Source organism: Tiliqua scincoides, chromosome 14 (assembly GCF_035046505.1).
Source record: "Tiliqua scincoides isolate rTilSci1 chromosome 14, rTilSci1.hap2, whole genome shotgun sequence".
In the NCBI taxonomy this organism is placed as follows: Eukaryota; Metazoa; Chordata; class Lepidosauria; order Squamata; family Scincidae; genus Tiliqua; species Tiliqua scincoides.
This window is the reverse complement of record NC_089834.1, coordinates 1463634-1489976: the sequence shown is the minus strand read 5'-3', so window position 1 is coordinate 1489976 and position 26343 is coordinate 1463634. Positions and strand designations below refer to the sequence as shown.

Here is a 26343-nt window from a genome sequence, read left to right as displayed (position 1 = left end):
ACGCATGCGCAGGGCCCGTCCGGCCTGCCCTCGGGAGGGGGCGGTGCCTGTGCGCCTCACCTGCGGAGCCGGGCGGGACTACACTTCCTAGCAGGCGCTGCGGGGCTCCTGCGCTTGCGCAGTCGCGAGCCGGCGACTTCCGGAAGAGACCGGAAGCAGGGCGCCAGTCGCGGCCCGGGCGGTGTGGAGGCGGCAGCGTCGCCATGGAGGAGAGCGACTGGCGCAGCGCCAACTTCAGGCAGAAGCTCGTCAGCCAGATGTGAGTCCCGCCACTGGGCGGGGGCCGGCACAGCCCCCCAGGGACCCCCGGCATGGCCAGCAGCAGCGGCCTCCGACTAGGCCGCAGCGGCCTCCCCGAGAGGACAGTGGGGTAGACTGTCCCTGCGGCTGGAGGCCCCACCACGCTCCTGGGCATTTGCCCCCGACCATCTCCCCCGCAGCAGCCCCGCCAGAGGACTCTGAGTCTGGAGGCTCCACCGTGCGCCTGGGCGTTTGCTCCCCTGACCACCTCCCTGCCTCAGGCCCCTCCCCCGGGCTAGGCTGCAGCAGCCCCTCCCTGAGAGGGCATTGGGGTAGATTGCACCTGCGGCTGGATGTTCCACCGCTCCTGGGGCTTTTGCCCCCCACCCCCCTCCCTCAGCCCCTCTGAGAGGGCACTGGGGTAGACTGCCCCTGTGGCTGGAGGCTCCACCTCACTCTGAGACATCCCCCCCCCCCGGACCTGGAGCCTCTAAGGCAGGGGTGTCCAAAATTTTCAGCAGGAGGGCCACATCATCTCTCTGACACTGTGTTGGGTGCCGGGGAAAAATAAATAAATTTACATTTAAAATTTGAATAAATTTACATAAGTTTACATGAATTAATATACTAGAGGTAGAACTTGTATGAATGAATGAAGGTCTTGCAATAGGTCAAGGCCTCTAAAAGGCCTTGCACAAAGCAAGACTGGCCTTTTCTTTGCTGCCACTACTGCATCACAGATGTGAAACAGCAAGCAGTGGAGGGAGCCCTCATCCCGGGTCAAACAGCCCTCATTCATGAGAGGACAAACAGTCGCCCTCATGCTGAGAGCAGTTGTGTTGGGCCAGTGTGGGCTCCAGCAAGTTTCTGGAGGGCCAGAGGCCCATTGGAGACTGGGATGTCCCTGAGGGCCGCATTGGGAGTCCTCAAGGGCCACAAGTGGCCCTAGGGTTTGAGCACCCCTGCTAAGGGATGACCCTTCTGCTTTACCGGACAGTGGTCTATTCATAGAGAGGGAGAACGGTCAAGGGGAGGAGTCCAGAGTTGTCCATCTGGGGAAAGGCTAGGTGCTCCCCCCACATCCGGCTTGGTTGCTTCCCCCATCCTACTGGTCCTCTGTTATTTCCTGCCTTTCTCAACAAGATGTCCCAAGGCAGTTTGAATCTGTAATCTGGCAAGGCGAAGCCTGCAGGCTCTGAAAGAAACATCAGGGTCAGCTCAGCAGCAGCCCGCAAGAGCCCCTCAAGTGCCACTGAAAAGGCCATGCATTAAGTCTGTGCCTAAAGGAGCATGAAGTGGTGGCCAAGCTGGGATGCACCCACAGGGCATTTGCAAAGGCAGAGGGAGGGCACCAGGATGCAGGTCTCTTGTTATCTGGTGTGCTCCCTGTGGCCGCTTGGTGGGCCACTGTGAGATACAGGAAGCTGGACTAGATGGACCTATGGCCTGATCCAGTGAGGCTGTTCTTATGAGGTGGCTACCAGTTGTTAACCACTAGGCACTGCACCCTGCCCTGCCCTATGTCTTCCCATGTCTTTGAACACTTGAAAAGCACTAAACAAATACTAAGTAGGATTAGTACTGGCCCATGTTAGGGGGATGGTGGTACAAGGGCACTCCTTCTCAGTGGTGGCACCTCAATTATGGAACTCCCTTCCCCTGAGGGGAATCAAGAACTACCCTTTATTGTATTTTTTAATTGGAACTCTGGAAGCCACCAGATGTATTTGCCTTGGCAAGGGAAAACTGGGATGCACCCACAGGGCATTTGCAAAGGCAGAGGGAGGGCACCAGGATGAGGTCTTTTGTTATCTGGTGTGCTCCCTGGGGCATTTGGTGGGCGGCTGTGAGATACAGGAAGCTGGACTAGTTGGGCCCTTGGCCTGATCCAGCAGGGCTCTTCTTATGTTCTTATTAATATCTTCAGAACGACCCCTCTCTCCTCACCCACTACCTGCTCACACCTGGTGCACTCATTTAGCTATGGCCAGTGTAAGAGGCAAGGGAAGGTGATTTTTGGGGGGTGAACATCTTTTGGTAAGAGGTATGCTGCATCTCCTGACAGCTGGGAAAATGTATTCAGGAAGATGCTGGCAAATCTGATTGGAGGAGGAGGAACAGATCTGTTCTTGGTTGTTCCAGAGGGTAGGACCTGGACAAATGGCTTTAATCAGCAATTTAATGTTAGGAAAAATTTTTGTACAAATTGCTTGGGTGTGGAACGCTTTGTGTCCAAAGGTGGCAGGCTCTCCAGCCTTGGAGGTATTTAGGCAGCAGAGAGCCACTTACCAGGAGTGTCTTATCCATGGCTAGCCTACATTGGCAGGGGTTGGACTCTGTTATCCCTTCCAGCTCTGATTCCAGAGCTTTTTCACATTTCAAAATGGATGCTTTGGCTCCTTAACCAGCTGTAGAGGCATGTCCAGGATATTGGACTGTGGGCAAAAACTGGGAAGCTGCAGTGGTGGGTGTCCTGATGTGAAGAAGAGGGTGGCTCTGGAGGGTGTATTCAAGATCAGGCTTGCAGATTGCTCCTTTGCCTGGTTGTGGGCCTGTGAAGCTTGCTTGGCAGCAAGCCGGCTGAACAGCAGAGTGGTGGCTCCTCATGTCTCCCAGCCTTTCACAGATGAGAGCTTTGGACAGCAGTGGCCAGTGAAGGAGCCAGTGGGCTGCTTGTAAGATGGTGGCATCAGTGTGTTTCCTTGCACAATGTGTTGTGAAATTGGGGCAGAGGGAGGATCTGCCTCTTCACGAGGGGAAGCATTTCACAAGGGGGTATTCCTTGGTGTCTGGATGCAGGGGAAGGGCCGTGTCTGCTCATTGCAGAGTTCTGGCGTGGGAGCCTGAGTGGGATCTCTCTTTTCTTCTGCTTCTTGCAGTGAAGAGGCCATGCGGAAGGCGGGTGTCGCGCACAACAAGACCAGCAAGGACATGGAGAACCACGTGTTCATGAAGGCCAAGTCACGGGTAAGGTGCTTTTTCTCTGGAGCAAAGGAGCGAGCGAAGCAGGGACATGCTGGCATGCAATCGTGAACTGCTAGGGAGGGTCAAAGAGCCCTGGACAAAGGCAAAGGAAGGTGGGGGAGCTTGAAAGCCAGAGGCACTGGTCCCGCTTCTCTAGGGGTACCTGGTTGTGCTGGTTGCCTGCCTCTGTGTGTCACCAGCCCGTATCTGGTTCCTGACCTTCCTCTCTCCTGGGGGTTTGGCACCACTTTTGCAGACTCTGCCTTCTCCACAAGCAGGGAAGCAACAGCAACGGGGTGATGTGCTGGTGCTTGCAAGGCACTGTCAGGGGATCAACCCAAGAGGGACCGGGGCGCTCCTTGCAATGCATGGTAGTGCCTCAGGATGGTGGAAGGGGCCAAGCCACTCGCCTTGTGCTACGGGTTACTTGGCGATATCTAGTTGGGCTGCTGTTCCTGGGGCAGGGGGTGGAAATCTCCAGTTCAGTGAGTGATCCCGAAATGAGGGGCGGCCAAACAAGGGTTCTGTTATCCAGATCACTGTGTGGTTCCTGGGCCCTGCTTCAACCTCCCCTTTGCTGTCATGGAAGTGCTGACAGGGTTGGTTATAACTCCCGCTGTGATAGTGGTTCATGTTGGAATCTGGGGTGTGGCTGCAATGCTTGTGAAAGGAGAGTGCAGGGCTCACTTCTGCGTGTTGGTCTGGCTAGAATGACCATCCTGGCTTTGCCCGCCATCCTGTGGGGTCAAGCCATAGAATTTAGCTGATCTCAGAACATAGAGAGGGGTAAGTATGGGCAAAAGAAGGCGGGAAATGGGCTGTCTGAGGAACGTGACCTGAAAAGAGGCAAAGGCAGTCCTTGTCACAGCCTGTACTATTTGCTGTGCAGTTGGAACCCTTGTGGTCTGGGTCAGAATTTCCCTGAGAGTTTTGCAAGGAGGAAATCAAAGATGTGTTCTTTATCCCCACCCTCATCCTACACACACTTTCTTGCCCCCCTCCCCCCAATCTGTCATTAAAAACTGGACGACTATATTGGCAACAAAGCATTAAAACAAAGAATGTGTCTTACCTCTTGGAGAACCTGAAAGGGAATCCTTGTTTGGGTCTGTCAATAGAAACTCTGCAGCCCTGTCTGCTTCTCTCCCAGTTTGCTCTCTGCCTCATTCAGTGGGAAGATATTTGAATGGGACGCATGCCAGGCTGTCTGTGTGGTGGGAGGGGAAGCAGGAAGTGAGTCACTGAGGGATCATGAGCCTCTTGCTCTGGTTCCTGAAGGGCATGCTCTTTTCTTTCCCTTTTAGGAGGAATATCTTTCCCTCGTGGCAAGACTCATCATCCATTTCCGGGATATCCGTAAGTAGCGCAGTATTCACAATGGGGGAGTTGAGAGAGCACTTGTTATGGCTGTCCAGCAACCTTTCAAGGCAACAGTCACCCTGTCTGTCACACACAGCCTTTTAGTACTTGGGGTGACAGCCTGTGGTCTCACCTTGAAATGTCAGATCCAGTTCTGGCCTTCAGAGGGCAGCAGAGAATAAAGCAAAGGCCCTCGGGCTGTTCTTGCTGACAAGCATTGAGCAAGGACTTTTGGGGTGTGTGTGTGTGTGTGTGTAAAGAATTCACACCTTAGGAGCAGTAAGTTGAGTTTGTTAAGCTTTGTGCAGCATAGGTGTATTTGATTAAAGTGAAACAGCAAGTTCTGTTTCTCATTGTTCTTGTCATCTAAACTAACATCACGCTACAAAGTTCTCTACACAATCTCTGTAAGCAGACTTGCGCACTCTCTTCTGCATACAACTTGGGTTTGCAGCAGGTGTGGCAGAACAAACATCGTGGCCTTTCTCTGTTGCTGAAGGGCGGACTCTCTGTGGCTTGGGTCTTGTCTGCTACTTTTCTAGTTCTCTTGATATAATTTTAGGAGTGGGGCTTCTCCTGGTTTTGGACCATAACTGCCCTGCTTCCCCTCCCCCAGCTGCCGATTCTACTCAGAGGCATGGCTACTTGTGTGTCAGCAGCCCAGTGTTAAACTATCTTCTCGCACCAACTGTTCCTTATCAAGCCCGGCAAGTTCCTCTTTCCATCTTCTTTAGCCCTGATGGCTCAGGTGGTGTCTCTTCAAGGACCTGCAACTCCCCATACCTTTCTCTACTTTGGCCTTGTAGGAGTAAAACCATTGCAGGCAGATTTCACTCACTCCACACTCAGAAAGTGACTGATTTCTGCAAGAACATTGAAGCATTGCATAAAGCAGCAGTAATGGAATGCTGGATAAAACAGCTGGTCCCTTGACTGAGGCAATACAGTGACTGAGCTACACAATCATGAGTCGTCCTTTGTGCAGTGCCTGCAAAAGCCAAAGCCAGACCAAGCCGCTGCCAGAAGCATTTAAGGCATTGGCCTGTAGGGCCCTGGTGAACCCAGCTGCTCATGCGCCCTCCCCCTGCCGACCATTGTGGCAATCCCTGTTTGTCCAAAGGGAAGGAGAATCATGTGCCCCAGTCAAGGGAAGAGGCAGGGCATTGCACTAGAGTTGCCTCAACCCTACCACTCTGGGGGATTTGGGGAACGGACTCGTGGCCTGGTCTGCTTGTGGTGCAGCAGGATATTTGACTGCTGCAAGGCTGACTGGTAGACGTGTCTGCCCAGCAGTCCGTGCAGTTCCTCAGACACAAGCTACTCCAAGTGGGGCTTTACTCGCATGCTTTGCAGATGGGGTGATCCTAGAGTGAAGCAGGACAGGGAGATGTATTTTGAAGTGGGGGAGGCCACAAAGCCTACCCGTCCACTAGAGGTCTGGGGACCACTGTCCTACAGCAGCTATGTCTGTTTGTGGGGCTCTCTCTGCCAAAATTGGAAACGGAAAAGGTGCAAAAGAGAGGGACTAAGATGATTGCTGGGCTGGGGCACCTTCCTTATAAGGAAAGGCTACGGCCTTTGGGCCTCTTCAGCCTAGAAAAGAGGCACCAGAGGGGGGACATGATTGAGACATACAAAATTATGCATGGGAAGGACAGAGTGGATAGGGAGATGCTCTTGACACTCTCACATAACACCAGAACCAGGGGACATCCACTAAAATGGAGTGTTGGGAGAGTTCGGACAGTGGAAAATATTTCTTTACTCAGCGTGTGGTTGGTCTGTATCCCCTGGGGGCTGGGGATAAGAATAGACCCTCAGTTTGGCTGTACTTGTCCTAAGAGGTGACTAAATAGCCACCGGGTAGATGGGACTCATCAGCCTGGGAAGGAAGCTCATCTGAGAGAAGGAAAACTCTGATCCCAAGCCTCCACTGCCTTGTGGCTACATCCAGTTATGGAAAAGGCTTCAAGAGTCAACCTCCAGGCAAAATCCGGAGCCGGAGTCCCTGAGGCAGTTCATGGCTGAACACAGTCACGCTCTGGCAACTCCTGCAACGCCGCTGGAACCAACCGTATTGGCCTCTGCCTTTCCATTGGACCATTTCAGCGATGTGGAGAGGGGGGATTTGCTGCATGGGTAACGGCCTATCCTCCATACCTACTTTACCCAGGTCACGCACTGGAGAGGATACTCTGTTTCAGAACCACCATTCAGAGCATGACACCATAGTCTTCCGAGACTGAAGGATGCCAACAAGGTTGGTCTGTGGAACTCCTTGCCACAGGATGTGGTGATGGCGTCTGACCTGGACGCCTTTAAAAGGGGATTGGACAAGTTTCTGGAGGAAAAATCCATTACGGTTTACAAGCCATGATGCGTATGCACAACCTCCTGCTTTTAGAAATGGGCTATGTCAGAATGCCAATGCAAGGGAGGGCACCAGGATGCAGGTCTCTTGTTATCCGGTGTGCTCCCTGGGGCATTTGGTGGGCCACTGTGAGATACAGGAAGCTGGACTAGATGGCTTATGGCCTGATCCAGTGGGGCTCTTCTCTTGTTCTTATGAGCAAGTCAGCCGGACACATATTCTGTCAGCCTATATGACGACAGCCAGCAACTTGCAAGCTTCTGGGAGGACTGATTGTGAGCATTTCTTTTGTGCAGCTCCTCCAGTTTGTCCTCAGATCTGTCTTGCAGGGAATGCTTTCCTGCTGCTTTGCGTTGGGCCTGTGGTCTAGGCTGGCCTGTCCCTGAGGCCAACTGAGGTGGTCACCTCAGGCGGCAGGTTGGTGGGGGTGTTTGTGTCCAGCTGCTCCCAGGATTGGAAAAGGAAGGTGAAGGTGAGACTGGGGAGCTTTCTTGTCCTGCTGTTGAGCCAGGCTGTGCTGTTGGGCCATCTGGCTGTGTGTGAATGAAGGCTTTGTTCTTTTTCTGCAGACAACAAGAAGTCCCAGGCCTCTGTCAGTGGTAAGTGCTGCTCCTTCTTCTGCACGTGTGTGTTGGAGAAAGTGTGAGCGTATGTTTCTGAGGGCTTTGATATTCTGTGCTACAGTGGGGGGGGCGGGACTTGGGCCTTGTCCAGAATTCCATTTCCACTTTTCATTGACAGACCCATGTTGTGGTTTACAGGCGAGGTTATTCTGTGTCGAGTTGTGAAGTGTGAAAACTTGTGGTGCACTTTGTGAAGCACACAAATGAAATGCTTCCTCCCTGTCCCAAGGGGAGTTCAGGCCTGTGAGCTTGAGAAGGGTATCTGTGGGGTGCCTCACCTTTGCTGCAGCAGTCCCTCTGGAAGCAGGTGTTTCTGCCCAGACACTGCTGATTTTTGGTGGTTGGCTCCTGGGAGACAGTTTTGGCCTGGCTCTCTCAGCTTCCCTCGGCTGGTTCTTTCTGGTGCCTGGAGCATTCCCCTGACAGGATTCTGAGGTGTGATGGGATTGTGAAGCCACACACTTGAGTGGCTGCTGTGACAAGGCTGACTTGCAAACCTATGTGTGGGCAGCTGCACATAGCTCATTTGAGAAGCTGTGTGGGCCTGGGTCTGTGGTGGCCTCCTTGAGCTGGCCTGCTAGCACAGTGGAGCTGTGCACTGCTACCTGCCATCCATGCCAGCGGGGCAAGAGGGTCATGGTGGTTGCTGCTGCTGCCTCTACTCTCAGATCCGACATCCTAGGCTTCCTCCTCGGAGGCAGCTGCACATGCACTGAGGGGCTCTACTGTTCTCCACAGATCCCATGCACGCTCTGCAGAATCTCACCGGTGGGTCATCGGCAGGGCCGGCAGCCATGGGAATGCCCTCGCGCCCTCAGGGTGCCTCCATGGGCGGCATGAGTGGACTCGGACCCATGGGGCAGCAGATGAGCCTGCCAGGGCAGCAGCCTCCGGGGACAGCTGGGATGGCGGCTCATGGCCTCTCCGCACCTTCCCAGCCCAGTAAGTCTCTGGCATGTCTTCTCCTGCTCTCATCTTCCAGTGCTGCAGGTGGGGCAGCATTCAGAGTGCTGCAGCCTTGGGCCCACAGGACAAAAAGGGGTGTGCCAGCCGATTGATGGGAGGGCTACCTGTGCTTGCTTGCCTGCCCTGGGCCGTGTTCAGGATCGAGGCTGCCTTAGAGCTCTGCCTTACAGAGCTAGCAGCCCCTGTGCCAGGAAGCCTCTCTCTCTTTCCCCTGCTCTGCCCGAAGGGGTGGAAAGCTTCCTGGGCCAGGCCGCTTTAGCCCCTGCTGTGCAAAAGCCAGAACTGATGGAAGAGGTGTTTGGCAGGGCCGGGCAAGGTGGGCTGTTTCAGTGCAGGCTTGCAGTGTCCTGCTAGGACATGTTGGCGACCAGGGCTCTCCTCAGTGAATGGGGCTGCTTGGACCGCATAGCTGAGCTGTGGCAACAGGGAATCTAGGCTTGATCTCTTAGCAGTCCCCAAATGAGCACTTGGCAGAGGGAAGGGGGTTCTCTGGAATCCGCAGAGCCCATCTCTGCCACCCTGGAGAGAGAGTACTGTTTGTGAGGAGTGTCCCCTAGAAAAGGCAGGTTTCTAGCCCTCGTGAGTAGAAGCTGGATTTGAAGAGGGAGGTGGGGAAGAGTCCCCAGAATCGGTGCACATCCCGGAGCCGTTGCTTGTTCCTTCAGCTGCTGGTTGCTTGCTCTGCCCTTTCTCTTCTCGGTGCTGTGCCCTCTTCTTTGCCCTCCCCCCCCCCTGTGCCCACAACTTCAAGGTTTTCCAGATAGAAAAGGCAGGCCCAAGCAGGAGGGCCGAGTGCTGTTTGCGCCTGCTGCTTGGCAGAGGGTGCACCTCTCCCGCCGCGTTGCCTGGTGGGCCCAGGGAGTTTTGGGGGGGAGAATCCTCCAGGTTCCCGAGCAACGGCCCCGTCTCTGCCCCCAGCCCAGCTCCAGCTCCAGCAGCAGGCAGCCGCCCTCCAGCAGCAGCAGCAGCAGCAGCAGTTCCAGCAGCAGCAGCAGGCGGCCGCCCTCCAGCAGCAGCAGCAGCAGTTCCAGGCTCAGCAGACGGCCATGCAGCAGCAGTTCCAGCAGCAGCAGCAGCAGGCGGCCGCCGCCGTGGCCCAGGCGCAGCAGCAGCAGATGCAGGCCGTCCAGCAGCAGCAGCAGCAGCAGCACCAGCACCTCCTGAAGATGCAGCTGCAGCAGAACCAGCAGCAGGTGAGCAGCCCTGCTCAGGAAGGCCCCCCTCCCTCCAGGGAGCCGCAGCCCCTCAGGCTGTTGGTGTTTGTGGGCAGAACCCTGGTCGTGTCTGAGAGGGTGGAGCCAGAACAGAGGTATCCTCTCAGGAGGGCTGCCCCCCCCCCGGGTGCCCATGAGGCTCGCTGGAGCCAGGCTCTCTCTGCCCCTTCCTGGACTGCCAGAAAAAGGGTCACGTCCTCCCTTAGGGAGTGGGTGTGTGGAGGTGAACCGATCTCCAGCAGCAGTGTGGAGACCAAGGCCCCGCCCCAGCTGCCCGCAGACCAGAGTCCCTCCGTGACGGGAGGCCCGCTGCTTGGTCTCTCCTGGCCCAGCTGGCGTGACGCTCAGAATTCAGTTGCGCCCTTCAACTCTTTCCCTTTCCTAGATGCAGCAGCAGCAGCAGCAGCAACAGCAACTGCAGCGCATTGCTCAAATGCAACAGCTGCAGCAGCAGGCAGTGCAGGCTATTCAAGCCCAGCAGCAGCAGCAGCAGCAACAGCAGCAGCAGCAGCAGCAGCAGCAGCAGTCCATTTCGCAACAGACGTCTCAGACGCAACAGATGATGCAGATGCAGCAGCAAGCTGCGCAAGGGCCACCGCCTCCACTCCCGCCACAACCCATCCCAGGGCAGATCCCTGGCCAGGTCATGCCTGTGACCATCACGCCCCAGCAATTGAAAGCCATGCAGGTAAGAGCGAGGGAACCGGCCCTCGCTGGGGAGCGGAGCAGGGGACTCGTGTTGAAAGCCCACCCCGGCCTCAGCCAGCCACGTCTCGGCTGCGGCTGGAGGAAGACCCCGGCTCCGCCCTGAGCCCTCAGGCAGACTGCATTGGGCCGGCTGGAGCAGCGGCATAATAAGCAGCTCCTCTCCTAAAGGTGCTGCTTCCAGCAAGCTTTGGTGCTGCTTTTACTGCTCACTGCCTGTGTGTGGTCTCCCAACAGGCTTCTGCGCAGCCTGCCGGCTCTGCTTCGGTGCAGGGTGCCGCAAGGGCACAGGCCTGGCTCTTTCCAGCTACAGTCTTTTCTGCCTCCGGAAGACTAGAGCAGCGATAACTTTTTTTCATCTTGCAGCACCCTAGCAAGGTGCTAAGATTGCCAGAGCACACCATCCGTTTTTTGACAATTGACCAGGCACGTGGCACTCGTGATGGGGGACTTGCATCCCCCAACGACCCTGCTTAAAATGACCCTCCCCCCAAACTCCCATGCCACACCTGTGGCGGTGTGCCACAGCCCAGTGGTTGAAAATTGCTGGACTAGAGTGTCAAGGAGCTAATTGTGCTGACGGGGCTTTCCGTGCCCAGTAATCTGCCCGCTCCTGCTGCCGCCTCCTCCAGGGCTACACTCTTAGGGAACTTGGCCTTCGCTCCACAGGCCGGCCGTCAGACTTGAGACTTACAAAATTATGCAAGAGATGGAGAGGGATATCCTTTTCCCTCGAACAATACCGGAACCAGGGAACAGCCATTAAAGTTGAGTGTTAGGAGAGTTAGAACAGACCCAAAAAACATTTCTTTAGCCAGCATGTAGTTAGTGTGTGGAACTTCATGCCATGTGGCATCTGGTCTAGATGCCTTGAAAAGGGAATTGGGCAGATTGATGGAGGAAAAGTCCGCCACAGGTGACAAGCCATGGTGGGTAGGTGCAACTTCCTGGTCCTACCTCTGAATGCCAGGTGCAAGGGAGTGGCAACATGATGCAGATAGTCTGTGCTCTTTTGGGCTTCCTGAGGCATCTGGTGGGCCACGGAGATGCAGAAGGCTGGACTAAAGGGGCCTCTGGCTTGATCCAGTGGGGCTTTTCTGTTTCTGAGAAAGGAAAGGGTCACTCCTGAGCTGACTTGTGCAGCTCTTCCTGCTTCTCCTTCTAGAAAAAGCCTGTAAATATGCCTGCGCGTGTCAGACTGGCATGTCCTGCCATCTGCTGCCAAGGGGAGTGAGGACCAGCTCCCTCGGAGGTCTTGGAAGGAGTGGAGCTGCAGGGCCAGATGGGACACAGAGGGGCTCGAGGGGGGTGGGAAGGGCCCAGTGGGGGCTGTTGGGGAGACGGCGCTTTCAGAGGACGTTTGTTTGCAGATCTCTGTGTCTTGTTTTCATCTCTAGGTAAGGGCTCTGCAGCAGCAGCAGCAGCAGCAGCAGCAGCAGCAGCAGCAGCAGCAGCAGCAGCAGCAGCAGCAGCAGCAGCAGGCCGCTGCTCAAGCTCAGGCTGCTCAGATGGGAGCTGCAGGACAGGTAAGCTCCTCCTGCCTGCCTGCCTGCCTGCCTGCCTGCCCGCCCTCAAAGCCCCAGTACCCAGCCCAGGCCAGTAGCAAGGTGCATGAAGGGAAGGGTCTTGGTGACTTCTGGGCACAGGCTCAGAGCCTGTCCACTCCCCCTTACCTTGAATGGGAGGCAGGATATCCTGGGCATACCGGGGCGGACCAGAGCCAGGGACTTCTGCCGGTAGCCCTGCATGCCCGCCGTGGCTACCTATAGTCACCTGCAGGTGGATCTCATGCCTGGGGGTCTCTTGCCGCTTCTGTCCCCCAGCAGAGTCTCTGTCCCTTCCTGTCTCTCGTGTTTTAACCACACTCCTGGGAGCTGCCCTCTTTGTTGCCTGACCGTCACCTGGGATCGGGTGTCCCTTCTGCGGACTCGTCTCTCACTGGTTTTCTGTCTTCTTTCTGCGTAACGGCCTTGTTTGGATGAGACGCGCTGCGTGTGCAGATGGCCCAGCCCCTTCCTTCCATGAACGGAAGGCGTGGCCCTGACCTGAGGGGAGGCTCCATGCTGGGAAGGGTTGCTCAAGGGCCTGGGGGTGGTGAGCGAGGCCCCCTTGGACTGGGAGCTCCCCAGGTTGGCAGTTGGGGTGGTGCCGAGGCCATTCTTTGACCCTGGCAGCACATTGTCAAGGTGGGTAAGTCGCCAGTTGGGAGGCAGCGCAACAGGAGCTTCTTTCACGACAGGGGTGTCTGTGAACTCTGTCTCATTGCTTTATATTGCACCAGTGCCCGTGTTGGGCCCCAAGCCCTCAAGACCCCATGGAAGCTGAGCAAGTTGCAGCCGTGATGGCTGGAAGAAGGGGCTGTTGGGCCTGGATGGGGGAGCCAGGGTGCCACATTGAAAAGCCTTCTGGGGGCAGACCTTGCAGCCTGTCACAAGGTGGCTGGATGTTCTTTACTAAGCTCATTTTCTGGCTTCAAAGTAGCCCCGGCCCTGCAAAGTCTCCTTTCCACATCCACTTGGCGGGGCCTTGGGTGAGGGTCTGCAGTTCCACAACAGTCTCCCTCCCCATCACTAGCACAAACTGGGGCTTGTGGCCGGCTGGTGCTCTGTGTCGCTTTTAGGGAGGTGGTGGGCTGGGCCTCAGGGTAGGTCACAGATCGAGGGTCTCTTGTTCATCTCACAGGAATGGTCGGATGCTGCACTGTGCTTGGCACCCTGAAGCCGTGCCCCACTCACGCGTAAAGGGCCAGTAAGGGAGTGATCCTGTCTGAGCTCTAGAACATCTGCACGTGTCTCTGTGGGCTCTGATGACAGATGTGGTGGGGCGAAGGGGGAGAGAGGCCGAGATGGTTCCACAGAGCCACTCTAAGAAGGAGCACCCAGGGGCCTTGCAGCGCTGAGCAGCTGACCGGGCTGCCTTGGTCAGTTCATCTTTCAGGTGTCAGGAGCCACTGTTTTGCACCTGGGAGGAAAGTGCATGATGGGACGTTTCTTTTAGTTGGGTGTTCTTGTGACTTTGGCCATTGTGAAGAGTAGAAGAAGCTTTAGAGTAGCAGATCCCAGTCCCTACTGCTCTGCGCTGTGTTCTGCAAATACCTTTATTGTATTGAACTGCATGGTGCACAGTTCTGGTCACCACATCTCAAAAAGAGCATGGTAGAAAAGAGGAAAAGGTTCTGAAGAGAGTGACCCAAAAGCTTCCTGGGCTGGGAAATCCTCCCTTATGAGGAAAGGCTGCAGCATCTGGGGCTCTTCAGTCTAGAAGGAATGCACCTGGGTGGGATATAATGGAGACGTTCAAAATTATGCAGGGTGGTGAGAATGCAGAATTATGAGAGTGGAGAGTGATGTTCTTTTCCCTCTATCACAACACCAGGACACCAGGGGGCAGCCTCTAAAGTTGAGTGCTGGAAAACTGAGAACAGACAAAGAAAATATTTCTTGACCCAGCATGAATTTAATCTGTGGAAGCTTGTCACAGGTTTTGCAAACTTAGGGGGGCTTGGGGTGCTCAGAGCTCTTGGTTCTCGCACCCTAAAGCCCTCAAGGCTCCCTGTTCAGTAGTACTGCCACCACCCTGTATGTGCCAGTGCCTCAGTCCAGGGACACTGAGACCCTCTAGGTTCAACTCTCCCTTGCAGGCACTTTCTCCAATTAAAGCTTCAGTCCACTAGTTACTAGACCTCAGTGAGCACTTGGTAGCTTGCTGAACGGCTAGGCAGGATTCTGAACCTTTGTCCCCAACAGGCAATGAAACAACTTAGTAAAAGAAATTTTAGTTTATTAAGTACATAAAGTTACGCTCTCTACAATAAGGCAGCAAATGCTAGAGGCATAAACATCTAGGAAACATATCAGCAATAAAAAAATAAAGCTGGCTGGCTATCTCTATTAATCCCTATCTCTCACCTGGGTCAGTTACTCTTGTAGATCTTTTAGCTCCAGGCTACCTGTGAGGCCAGGTGCCCCTGTTGGACAGTGGAGCTCTAAGCGTGCAGGGTGTTGCACCCAAAAACTCTGTCCAAGAAGGAGCACGCACACCCCTTGGGGCACTCATTATTATACTTCTTATGCTAATAGTGCCGAGGTGACTTCATACTTATTTAGACTGTCCAATCAGAAACTTTAAAGTTGGCCTGGTTGCTAGCCCTCCTAGTTCTTACCCCTGCCAACTGGAGATCCATAGCTGCATTCCATTCCGCTTGATCAGGCACCTCTCTGTCTACTAAGGGGTTGTAATTCTTGTTTATTTACTCACATTCTTGCAGCTAGGAACTGCTAGCCATTTCTCCGTTACTGACTTAGTTTGGTTCAGGCTTCTACTGCCAACCTAGGCCTAACGTGTACATATTCATGACAACAGGGTGTGGTGGCGGCATGTAAAAGCCTACTTGCCTTGAGAAGGGGCTTGGACAGATGGATGGAGGAAAAGTTCATTGCAGGTTTCAAGCCATGATGGGTGCGTGAAACCTCTTGGTTCTAGAAGTAGGTTACCTCAGAATGCCAGGTGCAAGGGAGTTGGCAACAGGATGCAGGTGTCTTGAGTGCTCCCTAAGACATCTGGTGGACCACTGCAAGATATAGGAAGCTGGGCTAGATGGACCTTGGGCCTGATCCAGCGGAGCTCTTCTTGTGTGGAGTCCAGTCTTGACTCCAGTGTTGAGACTATTGTCTGTAAGGAGTGTTCAGGTGACAGGAGCCCCACCTGGGCAGCCGGCAGACACGGTTCCTCCAAAGCAGCAGGGGCCATGCGCAGCCTTGTTCTTGGGAGCTGCAGGCTGGGGGACTCTTGGCAGGTCTTGCCCTCCAGCCAACCAAAGAAACAAGAGTCATGTTGTCAGGGAGAGACTGGGGGCTACCCCCTAACCCTCTGGAGCCGTCATCTGGAGTCACTGATGTAAAAGAGGGAATTTGTAGAAACAGAGTGCTGCTTCGGGGCGGGGAGGGCAAGAGACGCTGCAGTTCCAGCCTTGTTCCCTTGATGTTTCCATCCTAGCGGAGGGGCCTCGGCCTTTGGGGGGGCTCTCTCATTTGGGGATGGCAGTGGCATCTCTGCCCCATGTTTGCCACAACGGATGAGCGCACACACTCCTCCAGAGCAGCTTCCATTTGTCCATCCAGCATCTTGCAGGCTGGCAGTTGGCACTGGGAGGACATAGGGAGTGGTCTCCTGCTTCTTCCTCTGCCGTTGTGCCGGGGGGGCTCTGGAGGCAGCTGCCTTGCAGGTGTAATGGCTTCAACTTGCCCGGATCTGCTTACTGGCTGATGTGATGGTTTATATTATATCTGTAAGTTTGGCCCTGCCTGACCACTCTCAGCACTCTGTTGTGGAGACCCCTGAAGAATAGCTGGAGGTCCCTCTTTGGGCTGCTCTGCTGCCTGGGGCTTTCTCCTGCTGGCAGCCGTTTGATGCAGTTGCAGGGGGGAAGAGAGGTCTGAACATGTCTGTACAGGACAGTCATATCGCTTGGCAGCTGGAGGTGGGTCTTGTGTCCTGGATTAAGTGGCGCTCCTGCCGGGTGAGGTGCTGCGTGGTCCATGTCTCCGTCATCCTCGCCTCCTCCTTATCCATGAAGAGATGGGGACGATGAGGGTGAAGTTGGAAGCGTCAACCAGCTTGGGAAACGAGGTGTGTGTGTGCTTGGCTCTCCCACGTGCAGATTCAGCAGGGCCCTGCAGTTCTTGGACACATTTCTTTACCCAGCATGGAAATTTGTTGCTCCTTGCCGCAGGATGTGGGGATGGAGTCTGGCCTAGAGGTCTTTAAGAGGGGATTGGCTAGATTGATGGAGGAAAAGTCTGTCACAAGGGACAAGCCATGAGAACTGCATATAACCTCCTGGTTTTAGAAGCAGGCTGTCTCTGAATGGCAGGTGAAAGGGAGCGGCAACAGGTCTCTTGTTGTCTTGAGCGCTCTCTGAGGTGTCTGGTGGGCCACTGTGAGATGCAGGAAGCTTATGTTATGCGGTGATTTCCTGTTGCAGCATGTGAGTGGGTGGCCTTCTTGGCTACTTCCTGCTAGCGCTTAGGAAGCCGTCAGTTATTCTGGGAGGCAGCACATACTCCTGGGGGGGGGGCTGGGCTGGAACTGAGCCCTGATCCCCTCCACCTCCAAATCTGTCCCGTCTGAGCCTGAAATCTCCTGTCTCGGAGAGAGAACCTGCACGTGTGTCTTTGCCCCCCTCAGCCAGAGCAGCAATTCTGCCCTCGACCCCACCCTTGTGGTGTTTTGTGGCAGGAGCCAGCTCTGTCTTCCCAAGTCCTCCTGTTGGCCCTGACCTGCCTAGCGGCTGCACTCACTTGATGCATTTCAGACGCGGCTTCCCTTGGAGGAGGTGGCTGCGGCAGGCGTGGCAGGAGGCTCAGGTCCTAGGCGGTCAGCAGCAGCAGCAGCAGCAGCACTCCAGGGTGCAGGACCCTGGATCCAGAGGAGCATGCGCCCTGCCTGCCTGCCCGCCTTTCCCTGCTGTGTGGCTGCACTCTCATCCCTCTGCTCCATGGCCTCCTCCACCCTTGCCCGGCAGTAGGCGCTGCACGGCTCTTGCCCTCCGCATCGCAGTGCCCCCGCTTGCATGTTGTACGCCTGTGTGTGCTTGCGCCTGCATGTGATTTGTGACTGGGCTCGCGCTCTTCCTCCCCCTACCTCTCTGCCCCAGGCCGGGAGGGGAAGCCACGTGGCTCTGCCCTGAACTAACCACCCACTGCACTGAGTATCAATGCGCTTGAGTTGTGACTGCTGTCAGTGGGGTGCGCGTGTGTGTCTCATGATCGTCCTCAGTGACTTGGAGCTTTGTGACCCTCTATCTTGAAACGTTGCTGTGGCTGCTTCCACCCACTGACATGGAGTACTAAACCAAGTGCCTGACATCATTCCCAGAGAGGAAGGGCTAGTCTGAGGACTCCTGGGGAGTGGGAGGGGCTCTTGGGACTTTCCGCTTGCTTGACTGGCTGCCTGCCTGCCTGCCCAGCTCAGCCCTGCCAAAGTCATGCCACAGGGATTGGGCCTTTTGCAGCCCTGGGCGGCACCTTAGGGGCCAGTTAAGCAAGCGCCCCACGGCTCACATCCAGCACAGAGGAGTGGCAACCAGCATCCAGGCTGGGGAAGACATTTTTGTCTGCACACCCAGCCTGTGCTGACTGTCACTCCCATCGGTCAGACTCTGGTTATTGGCCTGGGGAGGGGCGGTTGGTCCTTGCCAGGTCAGAACCAGAGCTGGGTCCTGCTGGGGTTGGCCCCTAAGACTAGTCCGCTTCCTCGCCGCCTCCCCTGCGAGGGTGCATGTGCTGCTCTCATCCAGCTCGCGTGTGCTGTGCATTTCTTGTGTTGCGATTACTCTTGTCTGTCCCTCTGTCCTCCCAAGATGATCACCGCCACTGTGGCCCGAGGTGGGATGCAAATAAGACCACGGTTCCCGCCTACCACCGCTGTCTCTGCCACGCCTCCAAGCACCATTCCTCTGGGTGGACAGCAAATGCCGCAGGTACTTACTGGAGCTGGGGTTGCAGGTGGGAGACCAGGGCTCGATCCTGTGACCCAGGGCTCGGTGTGCTTGGTTAGCTGCAGCCCTGTGTGGGCAGCCTGCTTGCGCTTCTGCCTGCAGGACCACCGGGCAGCAAATGCCTCTTCCACAAGTGGGAGGGCTTGGCACGCCGCTCTTCCCCACGTGAGCGAACTGCTTGTGTGGTGCAGTCACCAGCATGGTCCCGAGAGGAGGGAAGGCAGCTGCTTCAGTCCTTCCCTGTTCTGTTCTGTCCCGAGAGCTGGGCAGTGCCTGAGGTGTAAGGGGAAGGTGACTGCCTGGCCCTTCCTCCTGTGGGGCAGAGTCTGTGGTGGGCCTCAAGCGCTGTTGGGTGCAAAAGGGAACTCTTGGAGTGAGGGTCGGCACCTTTGGAGCGCTCTTCTTGTCGGGGGGGGGGCATTTGTGTGTCTGGCACTGCCTTCATGCAGCTAGTGCTGCTGTCCCCTTGCGGTCTTGCAGCCAGCTTTGCCGAGTCATTGCTGGGTCTGCTTCCTGTCCAGCGCATTGCAATCGTTGGCTCTTCAGGCATGTCAGGGAGGCGGTGGCGGCTCCCGTTTTCACCCAGGGCGGGGTGAGGACCAAGACTGATCAGGTGGTGACGGGACAATTCAGCCAGTGGTGCGGCTAAAGGGGGGCCGGGGGCTCAGTTGCTCCAAGGGGGTGCCAACCTGCACTCCCAGTGGCGGAGGCCTCGGCAGGCCGCACAGAGCCTCCCCGTGCCTTGTGCCACCTCCCAGATGCCTCCAGAGGATGTCCTGAGCATCTGGCCCTCAGTGGGTGCCCCCAGGTGTATGCCCCTGGTCCCTTCGCTGTGCCACTGGACAGTGAGGGAGCGCAAGCCACAGCCCTGGGAAGAGACCAGCACCGTTTCCTAGGCTGACCTCGGTTGGAGGAAGGGGGTCGTCCTGCAGAGACAGGATTTGAAGCAGCAGCTCACCTGCGGCATCAGGTGGGAGATAGATGGCTTGCGGGTCCATGCCCAAGAGCCACCCTGCTGGGGCCAGGCCAGGGGCTCAGCAGCCACCTCCACTCCTGTCGGTGCAGGGGCTGCCCTAGAAGACTGTGGAGCCCCTTCCTTGTGGCTTCCAAAGCAGGGACCTGTTTGGCGGAAATCCATCTTGCACATTGTGGGCTTTCCCTCCTGCCTGTGGCTCCCTGGTCAGGGCTTGGGAATCTCCTTGCGGGCTTTGTGGCTTCCCAAGCATGCTGTGTGCAGCCAAGAAGAGGAGAGCCCTACACCCTCTTGGGGGCCCTCTGCTGATCTGCTCCCTCTGGGGAAGGCAGAGGCTTAACGAAGCATGGCGTGGTGGATGCCTGCCTGCCTTGGCCTGTTGTGGTGGCAGGTTATGAACTTCACACAGGTAACTGCGAAGAGACAGGTGTGTGTCTGGTGCCTCGGGCTAAAACGGGCTCAAATAGATCTGTTCCTGGCACCCTCAGCTGGGCGTGACTCCTTGCAGGTATCCTAGTTTGGCTGGGTGCGGCTGATCGTCTGGCCTCAGGGAGCCAGATGAGGGTTCTGCATGTGGGGGGGGGGCTTTGTGAGGGGGTGTGTGCTGGGACCAGCTGTAATGCCTCTTGCTTGCTACAGAAAGCGTTGGCACTCCTTGCCCTTCTGGGTCCAGGTGGGAGTGACTTACCTGAACAGTGATACAGCTAAGGGGGTGAGGGGTACATTGCCCCGGGTACCACGCCTGAAGGTAGACCAGAAGGTACAACCAAAACCAGAAGTGCCTTTCGGAGGCCTTTAAGACAGCCCCTCAAGGTACTCAGTGTATGGGGGGTGTTAAATTTTTGTTCCCCTGGGTTCTACTGAATGCTATGCCAGCGACTCTGGGGCCAAGCGGAGGGGTCTTTCCAAGGCACGGGCTGAACGTGAGCTTATGCGGCAAAGGCAGGAGCTTCTGAAGAGCAGAGGGCTCTTCCCGGCTCTCTCGGGGTCCGGGTCGGGTGCTGTGAGCCACCTGCGACCTGCCTCCTTGTGTCCCACCCCAGGTGAGCCAGAGCAGCATCAGCATGATGTCCTCCCCGTCCCCGGTCCAGCAGGCCCAGACACCACAGCCAATGCCACCCCCACCCCAGCCTCAGCCCTCCCCTCAGCCTGGGCAGCCGACCTCCCAGCCCAACTCCAATGTCAGGTGAGCTCTGAGACCGAGGCATGGTGGGGATGCTTTGGTGGAGGGGGGTCAGCGGCCGCCGCAGTAGGAAATGCCCGTCTTCCTTCTCTTCCAGCTCCGGCCCGGCCCCGTCGCCCAGCAGCTTTCTCCCCAGCCCATCTCCACAGCCCTCTCAGAGCCCAGCAGCAGCGCGGACGCCCCAGAACTTCAGCGTCCCGTCTCCGGGGCCGCTGAATACACCAGGTAATTTGCACGGGGCAGGGCCTGATGTTGTGCAGCTTTGCATGAATTCAGGTGCTTGGCAAGAGCTCAGTATTGGAGCGTTGGAGAAATGGAGGGGAGGAGAGGGGTCCAAGGGTCGGGTGGCCAGTTTGCATCTGTGAAGTGACTGGCGGTACTTCCCTTCTTTGATTCCGCTGGACACGAGTTGTGTGTCTTCCAGAACAGTCCCCTCACCCCACAAAGCCAGGACAGCATTTGCCCCAAATCTTGGCCCTGTGTTGTCATGAGGTCTTTTCCAGGCTCCTCCCAGAGCCCTCTGGCAGAGGTGCTTTCTCCTTCGGGAGCTGGGGCAGCACCGGGAAAGGAGTGAGATGTGAAGGGGGGGCACGTGGGACGGTCGGCTGCAGGACTGCACACTCCCAGGTGAGCTCCCCTAACCCTGCTGGCATCTCTCCCCTCCCAAAAGGCAACCCCAACTCCGTCATGAGCCCAGCCAGCTCCAGCCAGTCCGAGGAGCAGCAGTACCTGGAGAAACTCAAGCAGCTGTCCAAGTACATCGAGCCCCTGCGGAGGATGATCAACAAGATTGACAAGAATGAAGGTGGGTCTGTGGGACGGGGCGGCCCTTCTCCATGACCGAGGAAAGGGGGCAGCAGGCTGCAGAATTGCCCTTGGCACTCTGGGCATGTCGGCACAGAAGCTCTTCGGCCAGGCTTGCAGGGGGACCTGGCCTGGGTTCTCAGTGTTCCACCGTGTGGGCATGAAGAGGCAGAGATTCAGCTGTGACCGGGAGGCTCCCGGAACCTGCCTCCTGGTTTGGACCTGGTGGTCCAGTTGAGAACGCAGTACAGTTTTCCAGCAGGAGTTGCCTGGGGGCATACAGTTTACTCCAATATTACCTGGGGGGGGGAGCAGGGCAATTGCGTTGCCCACCACACCTGAGGGAGGCGTTCTGGAGCGGGGCTGCTTTGGGGTGCACACCACTCCTTGTCTGACAAGGTAGTGGCAGGGGTCATGCCGTAGTTGGGGGCCCATCTTGTGGGCACACTTGGACTCAAGGCATTTCCTTTCCTGTGATGTGGCCATTGCTGCTCTGCCTGCATCACAGCCTGTTCACCTTCATTAAACTAACAGACTGGATCAGCACCTCTGTTCCCCTTGCCCAACTCACTGCTTTCTATTGCCTGTTCTTAGCAGAAGCAAGCCCTGGCTCCTGCAGAAGCTTGAGGTTCTCTTCCCCTCCCCACTTCAGTGTCTATTTTCTAAAGGGCTGTGTGGGAGTATTTCTGTTTTTCACATTCGTATGTCGCCCTTCCTTAGAGCTTGGGGTGGTGTACGTGGCTCTTCCCTTTCTTTTGTCCTCACAGCAACACTTTGAGGTAGGTGAGGCTGAGAGATGGTGACAGGCCCCTTATGGCTGAGGAGGGATTTAAATCTGGGTCTTCCAGCTCTAAGGCCAACTCCTGAACCATGACACCAACCTGGCATCCGGAGTATGGGTGCCATTGTGAAAATGCCTGTGGCCTGTTTGTTTTAGAGAGAGAAAGTTTAAATCATCTCCTAGCTCACCATGTCAGAACACTTATGAGCAGGAGAGCACCCAAAGGTGAACCCCAGAACTGCAAAGGACAAAGTGGACGTTAGTTGCGGGGGACGGACGGACACACACTTGCAAACTGACTGCCAGCCTCCTTTCTCTGGGCCTCCTGTCTCTCTGACATGCCAGGCAGGTCTTGCGCAGCCAGAGGCGTGTCTAGGGTGTGGCAGGTGGGGACACCTGCCCTGGGTGGTTCTTGAAGAGGGGTGCCGCTGTAGCAGCTTCCTGGCTGAACCATGGCGAACCTCCAAGCGCAGCGCTGTATAGTCTGCTGGGAAACTGTTGCAGAAGGAATGGGGAGGCTGCAGGTGTGTTTTGAAGCCGCCGCTTCTCCAAAGCCAGAAGTGTCATCAGCGCATCACATCGTTGCATGACACCATGACATCACTGCCCCCGTTGCCACAACCCCTGGATACGCCTCTTTTCTCAGGAGTCCTTTGCTTTTATCTCCAGACAGGAAGAAGGATCTGAGCAAGATGAAGAGCCTTCTGGACATTCTGACGGATCCCTCCAAACGGTGAGCTTTCCCACTTGGCGCCCAGGGGCTCCCCAGAGAGCCACCTGCAGCTGCGCTGCTTGGCCTCAGCTGCTGTGGCCACGCCTGGGGAACGTCAGGCTGGCTCCGTTTCCCCCAGAAATGGCCAAATGCCTGTCCCGTCGTGGTGACAGGCTCTTCCCTCTCTCACAGCTGCCCTCTGAAGACTCTGCAGAAGTGTGAGATTGCACTGGAGAAGCTGAAGAACGACATGGCTGTGGTGAGCTCCGCCAAGGGGAAGAGGAGGAAGAGCAGCTCTTCCTGGGCTTCCTCAGAGCCTCTGCAGGCAGGGGCGGCCAGAGGGAGAGGAAGGTACAGGCAGTGCAAGGGAGTGCAGCAGGGCCACATGGGTGAGCAGCAGTTGCTCATTGTGAACCCCCCCCCCCAGCAAGCAGAGGAAGAGGAGGGGGCAGCTGGCAAGCGACAAGCAGAGGATCTCTAGTGACGAGGCCCAGGCGGGTGGGGGTGAGGCGGGCCTGCAGGTGCAGGGCAGTTTCCGACCAGCCTGTCAGCTGGGAGCCAGGCGTTTTGTGCAGAGGGTTTTGGCTGCTGCCCAGCAGTGCTGCTCCCAAAGAGTGTGTGTGAAGGGTGTGTGCCTCTTGTCGCTCAGCCCACCCCCCCGCCCCCTGCAGTGCCTCCCACGAAGCAGCAGTACCTGTGCCAACCCTTGCTGGATGCCGTCCTGGCCAACATCCGCTCGCCCGTCTTCAACCATTCCCTGTACAGGACCTTCATGCCGGCGATGACGGCCATCCATGGCCCCCCCATCATGTAGGTAGAATTGCCCGGGCTCCTCCTGGTACTTGGGGGAGAGAAGGGCGCAGGCAGGGCCACCTCTTGGCTCAGTGCCTTCCCTCGTTTAGAGGCACCCCAGACTTGCTTAGGTTTGCTACAACTGCCCCTGTAGAAAATACAGAAAACTAAAGAAAACATTTCGTTAGCCAGTGTGTCGTTAGACTGTGGAACTCCTTGTCACAGGATGTGGTGATGGCGACTGACCTAGAGGCCTTTAAAAGGAGCAGATGGATGGAGGAAAAGTCCATAGCAGGTTACAAGCCATGATGGGTGTGTGCAGACTCTTGGCGCTAGAAGCAGACTGTCTCCAAATGCCAGATGCAAGGGAGGGCACCAGGATTCAGGGCACAGTGTAGGGCCACTGTGGATACCGGAAGCTGGACCAGATAGGCCTTTGGCCTGATCCAGCAGGACTCTTGTCAGGTTCTTATGTACTTTGTCTGTTGTCTTTCTGACTGTGTCCTGGGATCGGTTTGCCTGGGCGATGTGGATGTGCACCTTTTTGTGCGTGCACTTAATCGGAGCTGTGACTGACGCCAGCGGCGCTCTCTTCCTCAGGGCCCCCGTGACGTCCCCCCGGAAGCGGAAGTACGAGGAGGACGAGAGGCAGACCATCCCAAATGTCTTGCAAGGAGAGGTGGCGAGACTCAACCCCAAGTTCCTTGTGAATCTGGACCCTGCCCACTGCAGCAACAACGGCACTGTCCACCTCATCTGCAAGCTCGGTGAGCAGTCCCAGCGGTGGGGAGGACCCTCCTGCCCAGGCAGTGCCTGGGCCCAACACCTAGCAAGGGCACCAAATGGGCACTAAGCAGGCTGTGGAGGGCTGGGCCTTTGGTGCTGCTGGTCGATGGCGGAGGGTATGTCGCCCAGCCAGGCAAGCAGACCCATCATGCAAGTGGTGTCTTGGGTTCCAGATGACAAGAACCTTCCGAATGTGCCGCCCCTTCAGCTCAGCGTCCCAGCCGATTACCCCGATCAGAGTCCCCTCTGGATCGATAATCCTCAACAGTATGGTATGGCACAACACGGGAGGGGAGGAGAGTGGCGCTCGTGCGGAGGGAGGGGGAGGGTCTGCATCAGTGGTTCCCAATCCTTAGGGTTAGGGTTACATTGGAATGCTCATGAACCATATCCAACCCCCTGTACGCAGAAAATAGATTTGAATGGGTAATAATGAGAGAAGATGTCTCAGTCTCTAACTGACATTTCTCTCTCCTTCCTCCATTCCTGCTTCCCCCCTCCTTTCCTCCACCACCGTTCTCTCCCCTACCTTATTTTGGCCCCTTCATTCCCCCTCCCCCTCTGTGTTTCTCCCGCAGCTCCCTTCCTCCATTCCCCAGCTTCTTCCCCTCCCCATAATTCCATTCACTTTCCTGCACTCCTCATTCTTAGACCTCAAACCCCCGACCCTGGTCTTGAGCCTGCCTCTTTCCTGTTGATCCTGGGAGCCTTCCATTCCTCCCCTCTCTTACAGGCTGCACCCCCGACCTCCAAAGTGCCTGTGGCTGGTCTCCTTTTCCCCCACAGAGCAGAAAGAACGCAAAAGATAGTCAGGAGGGAAGGGTCATGGAAGGCACTTTTTAAAATTACAGAAGACGAGTCTTTTTGGAGAGCTCTTGGTCCACTCTTCTTATGGACCACTGGTCTGCACTGAGCACTGTGACAGGTGTATCCTGCTCTGGAATTGACACGGGGCCACTAATGGTAGCCCACGAAGCTGTTGTCTGAGGGGGTGGAGAAAAGGGCATGGGCCTTCTTGAACACTGGGGAAATGGGGGGCAGTGAGGCTTAGAGAGAGAAACCTCCACCACTTCCAAGTGGTGACCCAGTGAAGACCAAGGGCCAAAAAGGCCCTTTGCTTGATACAGAAAAAGCAGGACTTCCTTTCCCACCTGGCTGAACTGGTAGGACAACCAGAGGATCGGCATCAAGCATCCTCCATTTTGGATAGATAAGCAGGGACAGCTTGTCCCACAGATGCTGCGCTGTTCAGCACCAGAAGCGAAGCAGGGGTCCTGTCCCTCACCCCTTCCAGCTCTGTGAGCAGGCAGGTCCAACTCCTCTGGGCCATCCCAGAATCTCACCCCCCCCTCCCGTGGGGTTGCTCTTCACACTTCTCCTGCTCTTCCGTTTCAGAAGCCAACCCCTTCCTGCAGTCTGTGTATCGCTACATGATGTCGAAACTTCTGCAGCTTCCTGACAAACACTCAGTCACAGCACTTCTCAACACCTGGGCACAGAGCATCCGTCAGGCCTGCCTGTCTGCTGCCTGATGTCACTGGCCCTGGCTGGGGAACCATGGCCCAGCAGGGCAGGCTTGACTCCTGTTGACTAGGAGTCGGGCTTCATGCAGAGCCTGCTGCTAAGCTTAGCCTTGCACAGGGAATTGCTGCATCTGATGAACTTTGTGCTTCTCGAGGTGGTTTTCAGATAGCATTTTGGAAGAGGATTTGTGGAGGCTTCTGGTTCAGAGACTCCCCCTACTGGAAAAGAACCGTGATTTTGTTCAGTGCCAGTGCATGTCCTTGTGTTGAGCTGCAGCCATGAGGTTTCCTCTGCATGGACTCTCCCTGAGGACAGCCAGCCAGTGACTTGGTCCTGTGTTCCCAAACATGAGCAGGAGCTTGGGCTGAAAACTGATGCGGGTCCAGCAGGGAAAAGGGGAGCGTTTATCTCCCACCTGAGCTGAAGCAGCTTCCATCGGCCCCAGGGTTGCTTTCTCTGGCCTCCAGAGAGTGTCAGTCTTCAGGCCACAGCTGTTCCCATCTCTGCTGGGGTATCTCACTCTGTACAGTCGCTGTGTCAATCTGAGGACTTTTTTAAAAAAAACCTGCTTAGTAAGCACTGATTTCAGCACCACAGTATCTATTTCATACATAAACGAAGGCAGTTGTTTAATTGTAATAAAGCATATTCCTCTTGTGTTTCACATTCAGCTGTTTTTTCTCTGGCCAAACCCGCATCTGCACAAGTGCGTGGCCCTGTTTGCACGTGTGCACCAGCCTGCAGTGAGGCCAGTCGCCTGTATGTCATGCCAAGCACCCCCTTTCTGTCCCAAAGCAAAAGAAATGGTCCCGTGGACTATGTCCCACCTCTAGCTGGGTGGACAGAAA

The 26343-nt window shown here is 56.2% G+C and overlaps 1 protein-coding gene across 2 annotated transcripts; it reads left to right on the top strand.

Annotated features, from left to right (window-relative positions):
• Positions 1-152: 152 nt before the first annotated feature.
• On the top strand, positions 153-26161 carry MED15 (mediator complex subunit 15). 2 transcript variants are annotated; one of them, XM_066609570.1, is made up of 18 exons: positions 153-259; positions 3120-3207; positions 4509-4560; positions 7504-7533; positions 8296-8499; positions 9442-9716; positions 10123-10425; positions 11840-11968; positions 17803-17922; positions 19957-20099; positions 20194-20321; positions 20767-20901; positions 22351-22414; positions 22586-22652; positions 23043-23203; positions 23786-23952; positions 24145-24243; positions 25367-26161. In XM_066609570.1, the coding sequence occupies exons 1-18, from the start codon at positions 204-206 to the stop codon at positions 25501-25503; spliced, it is 2358 nt and encodes a 785-aa protein (XP_066465667.1). In that variant the 5' UTR covers positions 153-203; the 3' UTR covers positions 25504-26161. The 2 variants fall into 2 exon arrangements, with proteins under 2 accessions (XP_066465667.1, XP_066465668.1); XM_066609571.1 differs by lacking the exon at positions 17803-17922.
• Positions 26162-26343: the final 182 nt, after the last annotated feature.